Genomic DNA, 19,290 nt, shown 5'->3' with positions numbered 1-19,290 from the left:
GTCCAATGTCTGTTTCTTTGCCCACTCTAACCATTTCTTTTTGTTTTTCTGTTTCAAAAGTGGCCTTTTTCTCTGCAATTCTTCCCATAAAGCCTGCACCCCTGAGTCTTCTCTTTACTGTTGTACATGAAACTGGTGTTGAGCGGGTAGAATTCAATGAAGCTGTCAGCTGAGGACATGTGAGGAGTCTATTTCTCAAAATAGAGTCTCTGATGTACTCTTGTTTAGTTGTACATCTGGCCTTCCACATCTCTTTATGTCCTTGTTAGAGCCAGTTGTCCTTTGTCTTTGAAGACTGTAGTGTACACCTTTGTATGAAATCTTCAGTTTTTTGTCAGTTTCAAGCATTGTATAGCCTTCATTCCTAAAAACAATGATTGACTCACGAGCTTCTAGAGAAAGCTGTTTTTTTTTGTTTTTGTTTTTTCTTTGCTATTTTTGCCCCAATATTGATCTTAAGACATGACAGTCTATTGCATACTGTGGCAACTCAAAAACAAACACAAAGACAATCTTAAGCTACATTTAACGAACCAATTAGCTTTCAAACTTAATTTAAAAACATGTCCATGCACGAAATGCCAGAACAAAGGAGGTCTAATACCAAGAAAAAGCTCTCTAATAATATCTGCGATTTAAATTTTGCTTTCAATAAATTTTGTTTCATCAGGGTACACGGTTACTTTTCAAAACTTGATCCGACACTGAATGCTCCAGCAGCCTAATTTTCACTTAGAAAATTTCTGATGTTGCTATAACAATGCAAAAAGCACTTACCAATTTGCTTGGAGTGAAAATCAGCCCTCCTTTCCTGTTTAATTAATCAATTGCACGATCATGCAGAACATCTTAGGTTTTTAAATCCATAAGGATCTCTTTCTCTACGGCAATACCAGCAGTGATGACAGCCGACTCGTCAGCAAGATCTTGCGATCTTCGCTTTCAAATTATATACATCACTTGAAGCGTGATTGCGTCACTCAAGGCCAGCTAGAAGGCCTGGACTGGGACATATCCTAAAGACCACACCCACCAAGAACAAATAAATCAATCTGATTTATTGGCTGATGAATATGACAATCTGACTTCAGTTGCTGATTTGTGAAACAGTTGTCACACTTTTCTTGTAAGCATCGAGGAATAAATTCTGATTGGATAAACTTTTTGTTTCTTGCTATTCGTTTGTAGATGAATTAGGAGTGGAAAGAGTTGAAAATACATCAAAAAGGTCAATGAGAATGAAAGGATGAACAAATACGTATTTATTAGGCAAATTACACCAGCAGATAAGGCTTTGCTGGCCCTGAGAAATCGCCACTGGTCCTGACTATACTTTGTGATCAGTTGAATGCCACTTTGGTGAATTGAAGTACCAATTTCCTTCCGAAACAGCAAAATCTATACATTTTTCCAAACATTATTTCATTATTCCAAACTTTTGGCCGCCAGTGTGTATTATTTATGTAGAATACATGAATTATGGCCCTGTAACGAGTCATTCTGCTGAGTTTATGACTTGTGTGAAACAAGGAACAAGAAAGAAATATAGACATTATTTTGAATTTGTTGAGTGGAAAAGTGTTTTAGAAAGTAACACAAATGTAAAGTAATTAGTAATGTTATAACTTTTTAATGAAGTAATTAGTTAAGTAATCTGATTACAATTTTAGAGAAATAATTAAGCAACTTAAGGAACTTACCCAACACTGCACAGCAGTATATAACATCTCATACTCAATAGTTTGCATGAAGTTTTATTGTATAGATTATATAGAGTATCTTTCTATTAGACTGCAGTGCTCACAAATCTAAAGCAAAATATTTACTCTATGCTGCTGGAAAGCAAGTGAGCTGTTCCTGGATGAGTTTACAGTCCAGTGCTGTTTACATTCTGCTGTATTCAGAAGGAACATCACATGGAAATGATTGCCATTTGTGATGCTCTGTTTCTCCTACACAAAGACCTCCTCCATTCAGCAGATAAGACAGCCTGATAATTATATTTGTCCCCAGAAAAATCTCAAATCATTGTAATATGAAAGCTGTGTTTTGTAGTATTTCATGATAAACACAGGGTCACAAACAGCCTAACATGTTATATGCTTTTTATGGGGTTTTCATTTGTGAATATGTCAGCAAAAGCTGATTTTACTTTAATAAACTTAAGATGTTGACCATGGCTTCAAATATCAATCATTTGTTTGCATCCATTATTTTTGAGTCATTCAATGATAAAATAATGAGGTAGTAATTCTTAAATCTATAGTGTAATCTGAGCAGGACAGAATATTTAATATGGCATATTCTTTAAAGAGCCAATCTATTCAAAATTTAGGTATGGACATCTCTCTGCAAACATTAATATAAAATAAATGACACTTTAATGCAGCCATTTGTAAAACTCAAATGTTATTTGTATTAACATTTTATTCCATCCATCCATTCCGAAAGTTCCATTTAAAATATATATATTTTTAGCAGAGGCATTTAGTCATTTTAAACACCAAAAAATACTTAGTGAACATGGGTGGGGGTAAAAATAGAGGGGCGTAATACACTTGAATTCATATGAGGTAAGTCTAACAGTTTTCATAACATCATTGTGGTCTAAATTATCACTTAAAACTTTGTGTAAGTAGCCACTGAGCTACTGTAAATATAGAACCACACAGTGAACGTAATGGTGGCAAAGGTCCTACTGGAGTGATGCAGGGGATGGGAGAGGAGGAGTAGGGGGTGGATAGATACTGTAGGTGAAGGGTTGGACAGAGGTGGGGGTATGGAGTTTGACATGCAGGGGATATGAGGTCACAGGGTTAAAACACTGTTTTGTGTGAAATTACCACAGCATTCGCACCCCCACAAACACATACTTGAAAACTTCCTACCCTCTTCTTACCCAACATCTCATGTAGCTTTGTCACGTAAAGGAGCAACAGTATTGAAGTTTATTTTCCCCATATTTTACTATGGAAACCAGGATTGGGGATAGAGAAAAAAACTATTTATGGCTGATTTATAGTTCAAAACACACATAAACATGTACTAGTCATGCCTTTCTGTGGATACTGAAAACAGGAAGCTATGCACTGTTCATACTCACCTACGTGCAGGGTTGGGGATTAACGGAATACATGTAACGGGATTACGTATTTAAAATACAAAATATAAGTAAATGTATTCCACTACAGTTACAATTTAAATCATTGGTAATTAGAATACAGTTACATTCAAAAAAGTATTTTGATTACTGAAGAGATTACTTTGCATTTTATTGTTATTTGTTTAATTTAATATTAATCCTTTCAGATGGAAAACATTTATACATATAAATGATGTGATCCAAAGTGCATTTGAACAGCGGTGAAACACTTTCTTATAAGGTGTTACATTCATACGAGCAGACAGAGAAGTACGTTTGAAGTAAGTTTGGAGCAGAAGAAATAGAAATAAACCTTGTGTAAATTGTCAGCTTTACGCTAAGCTAAAATGCTATTTCTAGCCATTTTACATGCACATGTTACCAGGCACGATCATATTTTTTTATCAAGAAAATTCACATTGGATCATAATTTCTTTTTTTCTAGTAAGACCTTTGATACTATTGCAAAAATCGTATTCTTGATAATAATTTTTTTATTGTTTTCCTGTAAAAAATATCTAAAAATCCTTAAAACAAGATCAATTTGATTTATCTTGTTTTAGAAACAACACTACATAAGATATTTAGGTTTTTCAGAGAATGTATTTTTAACATGTGTATTTTGTCTTACTGTACTGGCAGAGTTTTTATAGTCAAAACAAGTGAAAAAAGTTACCAGAGCTGAAGAAGTAATCCAAAGTATTTAGAATATGTTACTGACCTTGAGTAATCTAACAGAATACGTTACAAATTACATTTGACAGCATGTATTCTGTAATCTGTAGTGGAATACATTTCAAAAGTAACCCTCCCAACCCTGCCTACATATGAGTCTAAAACACTTGTTAGAATTAGAGATGGAACGATGTGAAAATGTTTGGCCGATACCAATATCGATTTTAACAAAAAACCTATAGGCGATAACGATACAGATATTTTGCCAGTTTATTTTGTCATCAGATTACTGTTGTACTAAGAAATGCTTCAAACATGTACAAAAGCTTTTTTACTGTTCTAACAATAAATAATTTCCACTGAACACTGGATCTGTTGAACACTTAAGCCAAAATTTTAAAGAGAACCACAATGAAAGATAAATTGAAGATAATAAGATTTTTAAAGATTAAAAAAAAAAAAAAAACTAAACTAAATGACAACATGATGATTGCTATGAAGAAAAGGTTATTTTGTACTTTTAAAACGTCTTTGAAGTTTAAAAAGAAGCCTTTTAAGGTTTACTAATCACATAATAACATATTGCATTTTCATTCTTAATTCAGTCAATCATGCAGCATTAATGGATATCATACCGATGTCTCAGAAGTCAAAGTCTGCTGGTTTCAAAGTGTTTTGGATGGTTTTCTTCATCATGTATCACATAGGTAAGTTTCACAACTGTCATGTCCGTTTATAGCATTTTTTTTCAACATTAACATGAACGAGTATAACAATGTTTATATTACATGTTCTTAGGAGTGCCAACCCTTCTACATATTGTGGCTATTATTATTTCTGGATTGTGCATTTGAATTCACAGAGTTTTAACAAAGTATGTTACTAATAAATTATAAATAAACCATCAGTTTTTCATATCTGCTTAGTACTGATATTCTGATGGTTTTACTTTGGTCAATAATTGGCCGAAAAATATCAGCAGCCGATACATTGGTGCATCCCTAGTTAGAATCATAAACTAGCAAGAAATCACAAACAAGAAGTGACTAGTGACTATTAACACATTGGCCTCCATACTTATTAGAGCCCGACCGATATAGGACTTTTGAGATCGATATTGATTTTAGAGGGGGTAAAATTCACTGATTACCGGTATGGTGGCCGATATAGCTAATTTTTGAGCTGGAATGAAAACAGACCTTTTCAATGTGGATTGTGCACCGATTTTGCACCGATATGACTAAGCAAAGGTACTCAGAAGGCTGCTTTCTTAAACAAATATTTTTATCAAAGAATATTTGACATTATTAGTATAGAAATGAACACAGAGAAAATAAAGAATAAAAATACAATAAATAAGCTAAATAAACATCAGTACTGTATGTTCAGTATTAGTCAATGGCTGACCATTTAAATAAAGAATAAATTAAAATTATAGCTAAATAAAAATCAGTACTGTATGTTCAATATTAGTCAGTTGCTGACCATTTACATTAAGAATAAATAAAAATAAAATAAATAGCTAAATAAACATCAGTAGTACTGTTTAGTATCAGTCAAATGTTGACTATTTTAATACTTTACAACCAGTCAATTAGGGGCAGGTTGTAAAACAAGAAGCATTTACACCTGCCGAGTCAAGAGATAAACAGTGGCAGTGGTGTTACAACGTATTCTGCTATACAAGTTCAGGGGAAACTTTCAAAGGTGGAAAACCAGACTTTTAAATATGACATTTTGTAAATGCAACGACTGGAATTGTTCGGTTGAATCCTGAACAAAACAGTTTGGTGAATACATGTTTACACATTAGCTTCCACTCAGCTGACAAGCAATGAAAGTTGCTACGTGGTTAGCTAGCTAGCTATAAGCTCGTTGTCACGGAGAGTAAAAGATGGACTTTATTTACTTTCCAGCATTGCATCTCACCAACTAGGTAACAACATAGCATGAAATCAACACTCAACAGACACAATCCACCACCGCATTGTTGTCTGCTGAGCTACAAAAATATGCTCTGACAAACAATAGCTGGCTAACATAGCAAACAGATGTGATAAACATAAGTGACATGGTTGTCATGGACAGGGTTAACTTTATATTAGTTATACTGAAAAGGGAAAATTATGGGGTCATTTTTTATTAACTTTCGAGCATGTATTTTACAAACTAGTTAGCAACTTACCGTGAAGACACCACTTAACTCTGCACTGTCTGCAAAACTGCCAAAACCTCAGCAAATAATGGAGTCAGATTGCGCTCTGGTGGACAAACTACATTATGACACCAATTCTAAAGCATTGTTTTCTGCATTATATGTTCTGAAAAAAAGTTTTCATATCTGCGCATATACCGATGAATCTGTGAAAGGCTAATATCGGCCGACCATTAAATTCCCATGGGTCTTTGTTTTCCAATGGTGTGAGAGTGTTGTTGCCTGACTCAAGGTTAAGGCTGCATAGCAAAGAGAGGCGAGGTAACACTATATCTCCAGTCTTACTGTAAATAATATCCACTGCCTGAGGGGCCACTCACTGAATTAGCAATCATTATATGCTTTTCTGCTTCCAATTGGGAATTCCATATTGATTAATCACATGTGGTCACAATGTGTTATGACTGGTCTAGACTGAAAGAGAATGGAAAACTGCAAAAGACAAAAAAATTAATAAATGGAAAGAGAAAGAGAGAGGGCAGAGACTATGGTGATGCTTCACAGAGAATAAAATAGAATAAAAAAAGGAACTCAATTAGATAAGAGAAATGTACTTTAATCACATACATGCAGACTGTCTGATGGATTACAAATATTTAATATATACAGTTGAAGTCAGAAGTTTACATACACTTAGGTTGAAGTCATTAAAACTCATTTTTTTAACCACTCCACAGATTTCATATTAGCAAACTATAGTTTTGGCAAGTCGTTTAGGACATCTACTTTGTGCATGACACCAGTAATTTTTCGAACAATTGTTTACAGACAGATTGTTTCACTTTTAATTGACTATATCACAATTCCAGTGGGTCAGAAGTTTACATACACTAAGTTAACTGTGCCTTTAAGCAGCTTGGAAAATTCCAGAAAATGATGTCAAGTCTTTAGACAGTTAGCCAATTAGCTTCTGATAGGAGGTGTACTTAATTGGAGGTGTAAGGCCTACCATCAAATGCAGTGCCTCTTTCCCTGACATCATGAGAAAATAAAAAGAAATCAGCCAAGACCTCAGAAAAAATAAAATTGTGGACCTCCAAAATTCTGGTTCATCCTTGGGAGCCATTTCCAAATGCCTGAAGGTACCACGTTCATCTGTACAAACAATAGTACGCAGGTAAAAACACCATGGGACCACGCAGCCATCATACCGCTCAGGAAGGAGACGCATTCTGTCTTCTAGAGATGAACGTAGTTTGGTGCGAAAAGTGCAAATCAATCCCAGAACGAGAGTAAAGGACCTTGTGAAGATGCTGGAGGAAACAGGCAGACAAGTATCTATATCCACAGTAAAACGAGTCCTATATCGATATAACCTGAAAGGCTGCTCAGCAAGGAAGAAGCCACTGCTCCAAAACCGCCATAAAAAAGCCAGACTACAGTTTGCAAGTGAACACGGGGACAAAGATCTTACTTTTTGGAGAAATGTCCTCTGGTCTGATGAAACAAAAATTGAACTGTTTGGCCATAATGAACATTGTTATGTTTGGAGGAAAAAGGGTGAGGCTTGCAAGCCAAAGAGCACCATCCGTGAAGCATGGGGGTGGCAGCATAATGTTGTGGGGGTACTTTGCAGCAGGAGGGACTGGTGCACTTCACAAAATAGATGGCATCATGAGGAAGGAAAATGATGTGGATATATTGAAGCAACATCTTAAGACATCAGCCAGAAAGTTAAATCTCAATCGCAAATGGGTCTTCCAAATGGACAATGACCCCAAGCATACCTAAATGTAAGAATGTAAACTTCTGACCCACTGGGAATGTGATGAAAGAAATAAAAGCTGAAATAAATAATTCTCTCTACTATTATTCTGACATTTCCCTAAGACAGGGAATGTTTTCTATGATTAAATGTCAAGAATTGTGAAAAACTGAGTTAAAATGTATTTGGCTAAAGTGTATGTAAACTTCTGACTTCAACTGTAACTTTTGAGAGAGAAAAAAGTGTTTTTAAAGATTCTGAACAATCAACTAAAGCAAAAGTTGCCTACGAGACTTTTCAGCAATCCAACCATCAAGACTGGCTAAACTTACCAAAACCACGGGTTATCTTGTCTCACTCTCTTCAACTAATTTCGTTACTGACCTCGATTGTGTAATATAGCTCTTTTATGACAAAAGGCTGTCTTTTTTTACAGACTAAAGGTTTGTGATGCAACATCACCCTCTTGTGTTCACTTCCATCAAAAACTAAAGGAAGTCCCGCCCTACAGGAAAAAGAGCCAATCACATTTTAGATACAAACATCGCCTGTCAGTCGACTCGTGAATACGCATGCGCATTAACTGGACCAGCCTGAAAAATAGCGTTTTTAATCGTTATCTGAGATAAAGAAACATAATTTATGATACTATTGTTGTCAGATCTTACTGCTGATTTGAAATCTTACAATCTTACAAAGATTTTCCTTTCGGATTTTCGGTATTTCCCCATTCAAGAAGATATGAGATGTACTTTTATGCTGACTGTTTCCATATAAAATAGCTGCCCGTCCAAAGATGGCCGCCGAGTGGAAGGACTTGCCTTGAAAGAGACTTTTCAAATGCATGAACGTCGCTTCAGCACTATGACGCCAGATGGTACCTGTTACTTTTCGCGCTGTTAGGCTGGACCAATCACAGTCGTTTGTGATAACTCCAAGGCATATTTTTAATCTTTTTACAGAAATTGCTTAATATTATGGTCTTTTGATTTCAATAAACTAATTATTTGACCATTGATTTATTGTACTGTTAAATAAGACACAAAACGAACCCGCGAAGCATTTGCCGCCCTCTTAACCGGAAGAGGAGGAGCCGTTGGAACGAAAAAATGGCGGCCGTGTTGCAGCAAATATTGGAAAGGTCTGAGATATCTAAACTACAAAAAACTGCTTTGACTAAATTGGAAAAGTATATTTCCGAACAGCAATGTGAAATTGATTGTCTGAAGGCACACCAGGAGCATTATCGAGTGGACAGTGGTAAGGTTATGTTGTTTTATAGTCACGACAGTAGTTTAATATAAAACAGTTATATTTCTAGTTAAATGTAACCGTACACTTGCTACATTTGTTAACTCGCTTGCTTGTTGGAGTTACATCTTAGAGTAAATGTTATTAGAAATATTTTCTATTTCCATTTATAAGCGTAAACTTATATGGAGGTTTTTATGTCCTGATTAGACTATCTTTTCGTGTTTCGTATAGAACAACAGTATTTTGACATCGAGAAAAAGTTAGCAGAGAGCCAAGCTCAGTTCTTGTCCCAGACTAAAGAGCACCAGATACTAAAAGAAGAGTACTGCAAACTGGGTAAGCACATGGGAATCAAATCGTTTTTTATACACACACACACACACACACACACACACACAATGGGGGACAAAAGTTTGGAATAATGTAAAGATTTTGCACTTATGGAAAGATATTGGTACTTTTATTCACCAAAGTGGCATTCAACTGATCACAATGTATTGTCAGGACATTAATAACGTGAAAAATTACTATTACAATTTGAAAAAAATGACTTCAAAGAGTTCTCATCAAAAAATTCTCCACGTGCAGCAATGACAGCTTTGCAGATCCTTGGCATTCTAGTTGTCAGTTTGTCCAGAACTCTTCCTGTAGCACTTGCCATAGATGTGGCTGTCTTGTCGGGCACTTCTCCCGCACCTTACAGTCTAGCTGATCCCACTAAAGCTCAATGGGGTTAAGATCCATAACACTCTTTTCCAATTATCTGTTGTCCAATGTCTGTGTTTCTTTGCCCACTCTAACCTTTTCTTTTTGTTTTTCTGTTTCAAAAGTGGCTTTTTCTTTGCAATTCTTCCCATAACGCCTGCATCCCTGAGTCTTCTCTTTACTGTTGTACATGAAACTGGTGTTGAGCAGGTAGAATTCAATGAAGCTGTCAGTTGAGCTCATGTGAGGCATCTATTTCTCAAACTAGAGACTCTGATGTACTTATCCTCTTGTTTAGTTGTACATCTGGCCTTCCACATCTCTTTCTGTTCTTGTTAGAGACAGTTGTCTTTTGTCTTTGAAGAGTGTAGTGTACACCTTTGTATGAAATCTTCAGTTTTTTGGCAATTTCAAGCATTGTATTGCCTTCATTCCTCAAAACACTGACGAGTTTCTAGAGAAAGCTTTTTTTTTTTTTTTTTTTTGCGCCATTTTTGACCAAATATTGACCTTAAGACATGCCAGTCTATTGCATACTGTGGCAACTCAAAAACAAACACAAAGACATTGTTAAGCTTCATTTAATGAACCAAAAAGCTTCAAATAGCTATGTTTGATGTAATGGCCAGTGATTTTCTGGTACCCAATTATCAATTTAGCATGATTACTCAAGGATAAGGTGTTGGAGTGATGGCTGCTGTCTAGATTTGATCAAAAGTGACTTTTTTCAAATAGTGATGGTGCTGTTTTTTACATCAGTAATGTACTGACTATACTTGGTCGAATGCCACTTGGTGAATTAAAGTACCAATTTCCTTCTAAAACAAAAAAATCTGTACTTTATTCCAAACTTTTGGCCCCCAGTGCATAAAAAATAAAGAATACTGGAATGTATTGGAATTAATTTTTATTTGTACTCTTTTCACAGCCGATGAGCTTAAACATCTACGGGAGAAAAACAAGGAGCAAGAGTCCTCATACACTAAACTGGAATCACAACAGGTATCAAAGGATCATCTTTTCATTGTGCATTAATGTTTTGAATGAGGAGAAATTCTGTGTCCATCAGTACTGAATCATGTGATGTTAAAGAAAAGTGTTACTGTACCCTATTTATGCAGAATGAACTTTCTAAAGCCAAAGATGAGCTTGAGTTGGAGAAGAAAGAGCTTGTGCGGACCTTGGAAAGAAGATCCCAGGAGATGGGAAACCAGAGTGGTATATGGTTTAAATAAGTTCTATCATAAGCATTAAAATCTAAAGAATCTGCATTACAAAGAAGTTATACAGAAGGTGCGGTTTTCTTTGGCATTGTTTGCTCACATAGAATTGTACTAAATTTTTAAGAGGATTTGAAGCACCTTAGTGATAGATTGGCAGAGGTCAATGCAGAGAAGATGCAGCTTCAGCTCAAATTGGATAAGTCAGAAGCCTCTGAGGTCTCGGTCAAGGTAAGAAATGAACATATATTTATTTATCATTCTAGGTAGATGCATTAATTGGAAGTCCTCAATTTCATTTCAACTCTTCTTGCCAGAATTTGAGCTTTGCACATTTTTAATACAGGCTGACATTTTTATACCAGACTTTTAATACTGGGTTTTGATGTGCTGACACTGTGTTTATCATTCAGTATAAAGAGAAGCGAATGGAACAGGAGAAAGATCTACTCCAAAGTCAAGTGACCTGGCTGAACACTGAACTTAAGGCCAAGAGTGAAGAGCTGCTGTCTCTCTCCCGGCAGAGGGGCAGTGAGATCCTGGAGCTGCAGTGCTCTCTTAACAACAAGGAGGATGAGGTACTACATGAGCCTCTCATGGGTTAACTAATTATAAGACTTGGGATCTATACCTTTTTTCACGCATCAATAATCAGAAAATTTTCCCTGTGATTATCAATATATATTGCGTTTTTTTCAGATATAAATATGGCTTCTCGTTACACAATAGTCTTGTCTCTTCAGACATTTTTCTCAACACAACTCTGGTAAAGTGTGAGCGGCAGGGTAAATTGAAGGGGGTCGCACACCAGACGCGTCTGACTGATGACATGGCGTGTTCTAAAATTCGAAACAATTATTTTCTAAGAAGTTACTCGCATAACTTACATAGTTTTCCATTAAATTAGACTCAAATCATTATCAAGGCACAAATATGATTTACACTAGACAACACTGGATATATTGAGTATAGGTATCTTTTATATAGCCTACACAATGTATTTTCAGTAACAAGTATGTCTTTGTAATTTGACTTTTTGAATGAAACCTATTCAAACCTACATACTGAGAAATTGCATAATTTCTAATCGTTCTTTTTGCGCAGTTACACCAGTTTCAAACATTATCGATGCTTCCTCGTTTATGATACTGTATCTGTGCCATGTCTGCTTCTCAGTAAATGCTATAACACCCTCTGGTGGTCTCCCAACGCTATTACGCCAGACTACATGTAACAAGGCCAACTGAGTGAATTTGAAAACACCAAATAAGTTTTCTAATTGAAATTTCGGCTAATGTTAATATATTGAAAAAATAACGTGCTGATCTATAATCGATATATCGATGTTTTGTGACATGCATACTAATTGTTATCAATTTATTAACTGAGCTGCTATGGAACGTATATTTAAATTGTTAGTCCACATGTTAATCTGCATGCCTGTTTAGATTACTCGACTCCAAGATCAGGTGACCAGTCTGAAGGTGTCCAATGAGAGCCTTCAGAGGCAAGCAGAGGAGATGTGTACCAAGCTGAGAGAGGTGAGACACTGCTAGTGGTCTGTGCTTTGATGCAGATTTCAACAGCAGAGGGATGGTGTTTCAGAATTCTTCATATTCTGCTGGACATTTTCTTTTTAGGCAAAGGAACTGCAAGCCAGTTTGGAGGAGAAGTTCAGCAATGAACTCAATGCAAACATCAAGATCTCAAATTTGTATAAGGTAAGTTTAATTTGTCTAAACTCTTGTCTTAGGAGAATGAAGATGCATGAGTGAAGGAATGCAGTTTTCTTTAGGATAGAACGTTTCATAATGTAGTTGTAAAAGACATTTATTTCTTAAAAATGGTATTGCTAAGAAGTAATCCTTTGACCTTCGTGCTGATAAATGACAGGGAGCAGCAGCTGATGCCGAGGCCAAGAGTGAGGAGCTCAATAGAGCTGTGGAGGAACTTAATAAGCTGCTTAAAGAGGCTGGAGAAGGTAAGAGACTTGACTCTTTGGATGTTTGATGATAGTGTTTTTTTTTTTTTTATTTTAATTTTGTGTGTGTTAATGGTAATGTCCTGTTTACTGTGGACAGCACATAAAGACCTGGAAGTGAAGATGGCAGAGCTGGAGAGTTGTAAGGATAAGGAAATCGCTGAACTGAAAGAGAAAATCAGTAGCCAGGAGAAAGAGCTGGACAATGCAAATGAGCTATTGTCTGACACCAAACACAGAGGTTAGAATTGGCAGTTTATCACCTGACTTTCTGACTGAAATCACTGCTGCTGCAGTTTACTTTTGGTTAAAAGTGTGGCTGGAAATAGTCTTTGTGAATATGTTGGTTTTAGGATGTGTTTATGACTTTCTAATTTTTTTCTGATTGTACACTGTTAGTTCTCTGTGCAGTGGCTTATGACTTATTAGAGAATGTCAATGGAGTTGACTCTGGTTGTTGCAGGTGCTGCTTCAGTTCTCACAGAGGAGCAGGTGACTACCATGTCCCCCACCGCAGCTGTAATCGCCAAAATCATAAAACCAGGCATGAAACTCACAGAGGTACTAAGCCACTCTTATTGTGTAATGCAAGTGTATAAGTTATTTTTTATTAAAAACTATAGATGTTATTAAAGGTGGTGTTTGTATGTTGTTTCGATGTCAATATACTTGACCTATCCCAGCGTAATATGCAGAGTACATTCCCATGAAACATGTTACCTCTGTGTTCAAAATATTGCTGTTTATTTGCACATTCCGGCCAGCCTGATATAGCAGTAGAAATAGAAATTGCGGGGAAATCTTTTTGTAAACTGTTTTTTTTTTGTTGTTGTTTTATTTTTTTTTATTTATTGTTTTTTTTTAATCTGCTATTTGCTCAGAAATGACCCACTTCACCTTTTAAAGTATACATTTTTGGATAGGAGTTTGGAAATATGTTGGTCAATGAACTTGAATATTATGCATGTAGAAAATGATCAGAAATGGTAGCTAAAAACACGTCAAAACCTAAGTTTAAAGGAATTGTTCTCCCAAAAATGAAAATTCTCTTATTTACTCATCCTCATGTTATCCTAGATGTGTGTGACTTTCTTTCTTCTGCAGACCACAAATTAAGATTTTTAGAAGAATATCTCAGCTCTGTAGGTCCATACAATGCAAGTGAATGGGGTTCAAAACAAAAGGCAGCATAAAACTAATCCATATATCTTCAGTGGTTTAATCCATGTCTTCAGAAGCGATCCAACCAGTTTTGGGTGAGAACAGACCTAAAAATAACTACATTTTCACTATAAATCTTGACATCTGCAGTCCCTTGGCAATCATGATTTCAAGCTCGATTACATGCGTCAAGCACTAGGAAGTGTAATTGAGCTTGAAATCATGACTGTGCCTTGAGACTGCAATGGCAAGTTGTACATTGAAAAAGGAATTACATTTTGGTCTGTTCTCTCCCAAAATGTATTGGATCATTCAGAAGACATTAAAGGAAGTATTAATCCACTGGAGTCATATGGATTATCTTTATGCTTTTTTGAGTTTCAGTGTTTTGGACCCATTAACTTGCATTGTATGGACCTACAGAGCTGAGATATTCTTCTAAAAATCTTTGTGTTCTGCAGATAAAGTTACACACATCTGAAATGACACAAGGGTGAGTAAATGATGAGAGAATTTTCATTTTTGGAAAATTTTTCACTATTCCTTAAAGCTATGAAGAGCAAAATACAAGAGGCTTAGATGGTCTCTGTCTGTTTTTGTAGATCTATTCAGCATATGTTGAGGGGCAAGAACAGCTGCAGCGGGAGAAGCTAGAGAACAAACGACTGCACAAGTACCTGGATGACATTGTGCAGGAGATGGATGCCAAGGCACCCTTCCTGAAGAGGCAGAGAGAGGAGAGTGAGCGCATGCAGAAGTCTGTTTCCAGTCTTTCTGCTAAACTAGAGCAAGCTGTCTTGGTGAGGATCCTCACAGAATAAAAAAAAGCTTTACTGCATGTCACACAGCCAAAATAGTCTGATAAGTTGCTGATTTAAAAATGACTATTCTTGGATTTTTCAGGAGGTCCACCGCTTGCAGAAAGAAGCAGATGAAGCCAACAAACGTTCCTCTGTGCTGGAGAGAGACAACCAGAGGTTTGAGGTGCAGCTGGCTGATATGGCTCAACAGGTGAGGCTTAATGGTAAACTCTTCTGCGCATTTTAAGACCTTGTCACACGAAAAAAGTGAAACAATTTTTTTTTTCCTTAAAAGGAATTGAATGTTTTAGGCATTAACTACCAAAAAATCAAGAAATTAATCAATTTATTTATTGGCATCTTCTGACTGCTCTTTTTATTTAATATTTTTTTTTAAATGCAAAGGCTATGAAAATATACAAAGGCAAGGTATGAGAATATACTTCTGTAACACACATATGTTGATATGGCAAATCGATGTTCAAAAAGGGGGCACGTGTAAATAGCCAGAATAGAGACAAGAATGTTGTATATTATGTCTCACAATGGCAAAAATGTAGATGTTTGTGAAATTAGCTAATCACTTTCAAATATACCTTAATTTTCTAACTTGCTGGAGGAACAAACAATGCCTACTTATGGAAGAAGAAAAATCTTCAGTTTGCCATTGGGTGAATGTGTGTTCCAGGTGTGAATAGCTTCATAGTAATGCATTGTTTCAATTAAAAATCTTGTTTACACTTATTTACACTTATTTACGTTTGCTTTTAACGTTGTCTCAGGTCCGGGTCCTCCTGATTGAGCTGGAGGAGGCACGTGGGAACCATGTGATGCGTGAGGAGGATGAAGTGTGTTCAGAAGATGTAAGCAGCACTTCTGAGGTGATCTCTCAGCACCTGGTTACCTTCCGCGGTGTTGAAGAGCTGCAGCAGCAGAACCAGCGTCTCCTAGTGGCCCTCAGAGACCTCAGCGAGGCTAAGGAGATGGATGAGTTGGAGGGAGATACCATGAAGTAAGTGTGGAAAAATCTAATTTTAGATTCCAAATGGTTTGGGTTAGATGGAGAGAGCAAAATGTTGAATGTTTTTGTTCAGACACAGTGAGGTGGAGCGGTATCTAGAGGAGCTGCAGCATGAGATGGAGCAGTTGAAGGAAAAGAGAGCTCAGGACCTACAGAAGGTCGATGCCGTTGTGCAACAGAGGGACATGTTCCGCATGCTTCTGACCCAGGCTACTGGAGTCGCCTACCCGCAGCTGGGTGAGTTCAGGCAGCATTCTTGTCTCTCTGCCTTATGAGACATTTTGATGGGAAAGTATCACGTTTATTGGCCCAAATTGTGTAAACAAATATTACTGTAACAGGTGCTATTACTGAGGAGCTTATGCTGACCTCCACCCCCCGCCGATCTCCAGCCGTCACACCCACTGCCGTTACTCCTACAGGACTGGTTACCACAGCAATTGAATCCACAGAGTCAGTAGAGGCCAAGGCTGCCCTAAAGCAGGTATGCCAATGAGAGCTGGACTTCTACTGGAAGCATTTATCGCTGGTATTTAGGGCTTTCAACAGGGCTGAGAAACTAAATTAAATGTTTTATTTGAAATATTACCAAAATGCAAATTAAAATACAATTTTAAAGGCACCAGATTTTGAAATTGACGTTGCTTCCTTAGTCCACAAGAGGGTGCAACAAAAACATAAGTCAAACAGCACTTTTAGATTTTTGCAAAGTACTGTACATTCTTGGCTGTTAAAGTGCATTCCATTTTAAACTAATGCATAAAATAAAAAACAAAATAAATTGAAATTAGATAAAAAAAATAAAGTTTTAGCTAGTTCATGTTCTCAAATGTTGAGTTAAAAGTAAAACAAGTGGAGGAAAAAGCTTCAAAAGATAGTTCTATTTCAACATGGTGTTGCACTGGTGCCACAGTACTACCCCAGACTCAAGCTTCAGTAAAACGGCGATACCACAGGCTTTTCATTTATTACAGATGTATGTACGGTAGTAATATTCCCAGACAGGGAACTTAAACTCTGACCCCAGGCTTGGGCTGTTTAAAAAGATGTATCACAACAGAATATAACAGAACGTGAGGATCTCGAGAAACATACATTTAATTTTAAATAAAACTCCTTTCCTGAAAGCGTTTAAAAACCCATTGTATAATCTGAGAAACGCTGATAAGAGAGCAGGATGCAGTGACCAAAGACCACCACTTAAGGGGCTGTTCACACTGAATGCTTATGTGTCCATATATGTAAACATGTGCTACACAGACGTTTTTGTCCATTTTGACACGTTTCGGATTTAGCGTCATGTGCAGGAGTGCTGTGTTTTTTAGATTTTGTGTTAAGTTAAAAAGTCTTCAGCCTTTTAAAGTGTGTCTTGAGACACCTGCTTTCTGTTCAAATTATTTAGTATTAGTATTTGTTGTACTGCATAAAGCCTTTTGTAGCACAAGAATGTGACTGGTCTGAAAACATTGTCAGTGCTTGACACACATCCAAAATTCAAATGCACAGTTTTAGCATTTGAATGTGCATTTTTATCTTAAATTCGACGAATATTCAAATTTTGAATTTAAATTTGACAGCCTTACTGGTATTATGGCATTAATAACATACAGCTATACAAAGTATCTTTATAGAGTCTTTAATTTTTCTGTACAGAATACTGAAAAGAATACTTACACAGAACATTAAAGAAAGATTAACTTGCTTTATGCCTTAGAACATTTGTGTTCTAAGAACTGTTTTTGCATGTAAGCAAAATATTTACTTTGGCTTGGTATGGCACTTGGGCTAGAATATGTAAAATATGTGCTGAGGGTTATTGACCCTTGAGAGCAGATTGTAATCTGTTGTAGTCACAGCGGAAAAAGGGTTACAGATGCAGTGAGACTAATTGCAAGATCTCATTATTGATAGGTGATATCAAGTAGTGACCTTCCAGTTATGCGAGTTAGAATTTTCTCTGTGGAGCATTAAAGTATAATCAAAGGTGTTTTGTGTGTGTGAGCAGCTTCAGGAAGTCTTTGTGGCCTACAAGAAGGAAAAAAATGAATCTGAGAAGGCCCTGACAGAGCAAAGTGAGAAGCTACAGGATCAAGTAACCGAACTGCGCTCTGAAAACACCAAGATCTCCACACAGCTGGAATTCACCTCCAAACGGTTTGTCCTGCGATATCAGACTATTCCTTTGGTCCTCTTAAATTTGTCTCGCATATAGAATCTTTCTTGCTTGTGTGATTTTATTATAAATGTTTTATGTGTGTGTGTGTGTCAGGTATGAGATGCTCCAGGATAATGTAGAGGGCTACCGTAAGGAGATTGCCTCTCTGAATGAGAAGAATCAGAAACAGGCTGCAGCCATTCAGAAGAGCGAACAGACCATACAGACCCTCACCCAGGACATGAGAGCAGCAGCAGAGAAACTCACCATTGCCGAGGTGTGTGTAACGTTCTATCAGTTGTGTAGTGGTGTTTTGGCATCCTAATTATTCTTTGTTCAGTCTGAATTCAAATGAATCACATAGATGTCTGTGTCAGTCTGAGGCAGGGAACCTGCGTAAAGAAAGAGACATGTTGAAGATGATTGAGACCAGACTGACCCAGGAGAAAGAGTCCAGCCAAGCTCAACAGCTCGGCCAGAATATGCTGATGACCAACCTCAAATCAATGCAGGTAACAAGCGCTGTTATGAAATCACTCCAAAAATGTGGTACAGATGAAACATCTGATATGTCTTCTAAATTCTGGTTCATTGAACATAAGTAAAGCCAGCTGTCCATTTACCAACTCAAAATGCTTTGATAATGGATGTCACAACTATCGACTATTGTGGAAGTCCTGCCACTTCTCAGTTGTGGGTCTGGCACACTTTTTAAAAATGGAAAAGGGCATTCTGTTGGTGATATTGCCATAGAAATTACACACTTCACCTTTTAATGATTGTGTTTGCAAATGTATTATGCAGTCAATTCTAGAGCGCTCTGAGACGGAGACTAGGCACCGGCTGAATGCCCAGATTGAGAAGCAGGAGAGAGAGATCACTCAGCTTCAAAAGAGACTTGAGAATGAGGTGGAACAGAAGCACCTGCTGGCACGCAGTCAAGACGTAAGCACCCCATCTCTCTTTCTGTCTTATTTCTCCTCACCTCTTTCTTCTGTTTCTTGGCTCATGATTCTGCTCTCTATCTTGCATCCTTCTTGCACACAGATAGAGTTGATGGATGCTAAAAGGCAGCTGGACACACAGACAGCCCAGCACCAGAGGAACAGAGAACAACTGAGTGCTGCCCAACAGGAGCTCAACAACCTGAGGCTGCAGATGAGCAGTGGTGAGAGTCGGCTAGCGTCCCCCACCACACACACAGGTGAGAGGCTTGACCCACATGGAATCCAGACTTGCTATGGAATGCATAGAAT

General features: G+C 37.0%; 1 protein-coding gene across 5 annotated transcripts in view; it reads left to right on the top strand.

Moving 5' to 3' along the window:
• Window positions 1–8,749: 8,749 nt before the first annotated feature.
• LOC127456657 (nucleoprotein TPR-like) overlaps window positions 8,750–19,290 on the top strand; it is a 28,457-nt gene continuing 17,916 nt past the window's right edge. For 3 of the 5 annotated variants that reach the window (XM_051725089.1, XM_051725087.1, XM_051725086.1), the window contains exons 1-21: window positions 8,755–8,997; window positions 9,223–9,327; window positions 10,625–10,698; window positions 10,818–10,914; window positions 11,044–11,147; window positions 11,330–11,494; window positions 12,365–12,457; window positions 12,557–12,637; window positions 12,810–12,897; window positions 12,998–13,138; window positions 13,361–13,458; window positions 14,661–14,858; window positions 14,962–15,069; window positions 15,641–15,870; window positions 15,953–16,116; window positions 16,221–16,363; window positions 17,885–18,033; window positions 18,149–18,311; window positions 18,412–18,546; window positions 18,839–18,979; window positions 19,082–19,238. In XM_051725089.1, the coding sequence (XP_051581049.1) occupies window positions 8,847–8,997; window positions 9,223–9,327; window positions 10,625–10,698; window positions 10,818–10,914; window positions 11,044–11,147; window positions 11,330–11,494; window positions 12,365–12,457; window positions 12,557–12,637; window positions 12,810–12,897; window positions 12,998–13,138; window positions 13,361–13,458; window positions 14,661–14,858; window positions 14,962–15,069; window positions 15,641–15,870; window positions 15,953–16,116; window positions 16,221–16,363; window positions 17,885–18,033; window positions 18,149–18,311; window positions 18,412–18,546; window positions 18,839–18,979; window positions 19,082–19,238 (2,785 nt within the window). In that variant the 5' untranslated portion in view covers window positions 8,755–8,846. Of the gene's footprint in view, window positions 8,998–9,222; window positions 9,328–10,624; window positions 10,699–10,817; window positions 10,915–11,043; window positions 11,148–11,329; window positions 11,495–12,364; window positions 12,458–12,556; window positions 12,638–12,809; window positions 12,898–12,997; window positions 13,139–13,360; window positions 13,459–14,660; window positions 14,859–14,961; window positions 15,070–15,640; window positions 15,871–15,952; window positions 16,117–16,220; window positions 16,364–17,884; window positions 18,034–18,148; window positions 18,312–18,411; window positions 18,547–18,838; window positions 18,980–19,081; window positions 19,239–19,290 lie in introns of all 5 variants that reach the window. The other 2 variants (XR_007899871.1, XM_051725085.1) reach the window with 2 other exon arrangements.

The sequence above is a fragment of the Myxocyprinus asiaticus genome, chromosome 19 (genome assembly GCF_019703515.2).
Source record: "Myxocyprinus asiaticus isolate MX2 ecotype Aquarium Trade chromosome 19, UBuf_Myxa_2, whole genome shotgun sequence".
NCBI classification, from domain to species: domain Eukaryota; kingdom Metazoa; phylum Chordata; class Actinopteri; order Cypriniformes; family Catostomidae; genus Myxocyprinus; species Myxocyprinus asiaticus.
This window is presented reverse-complemented; position numbering and strand designations above follow the sequence as displayed.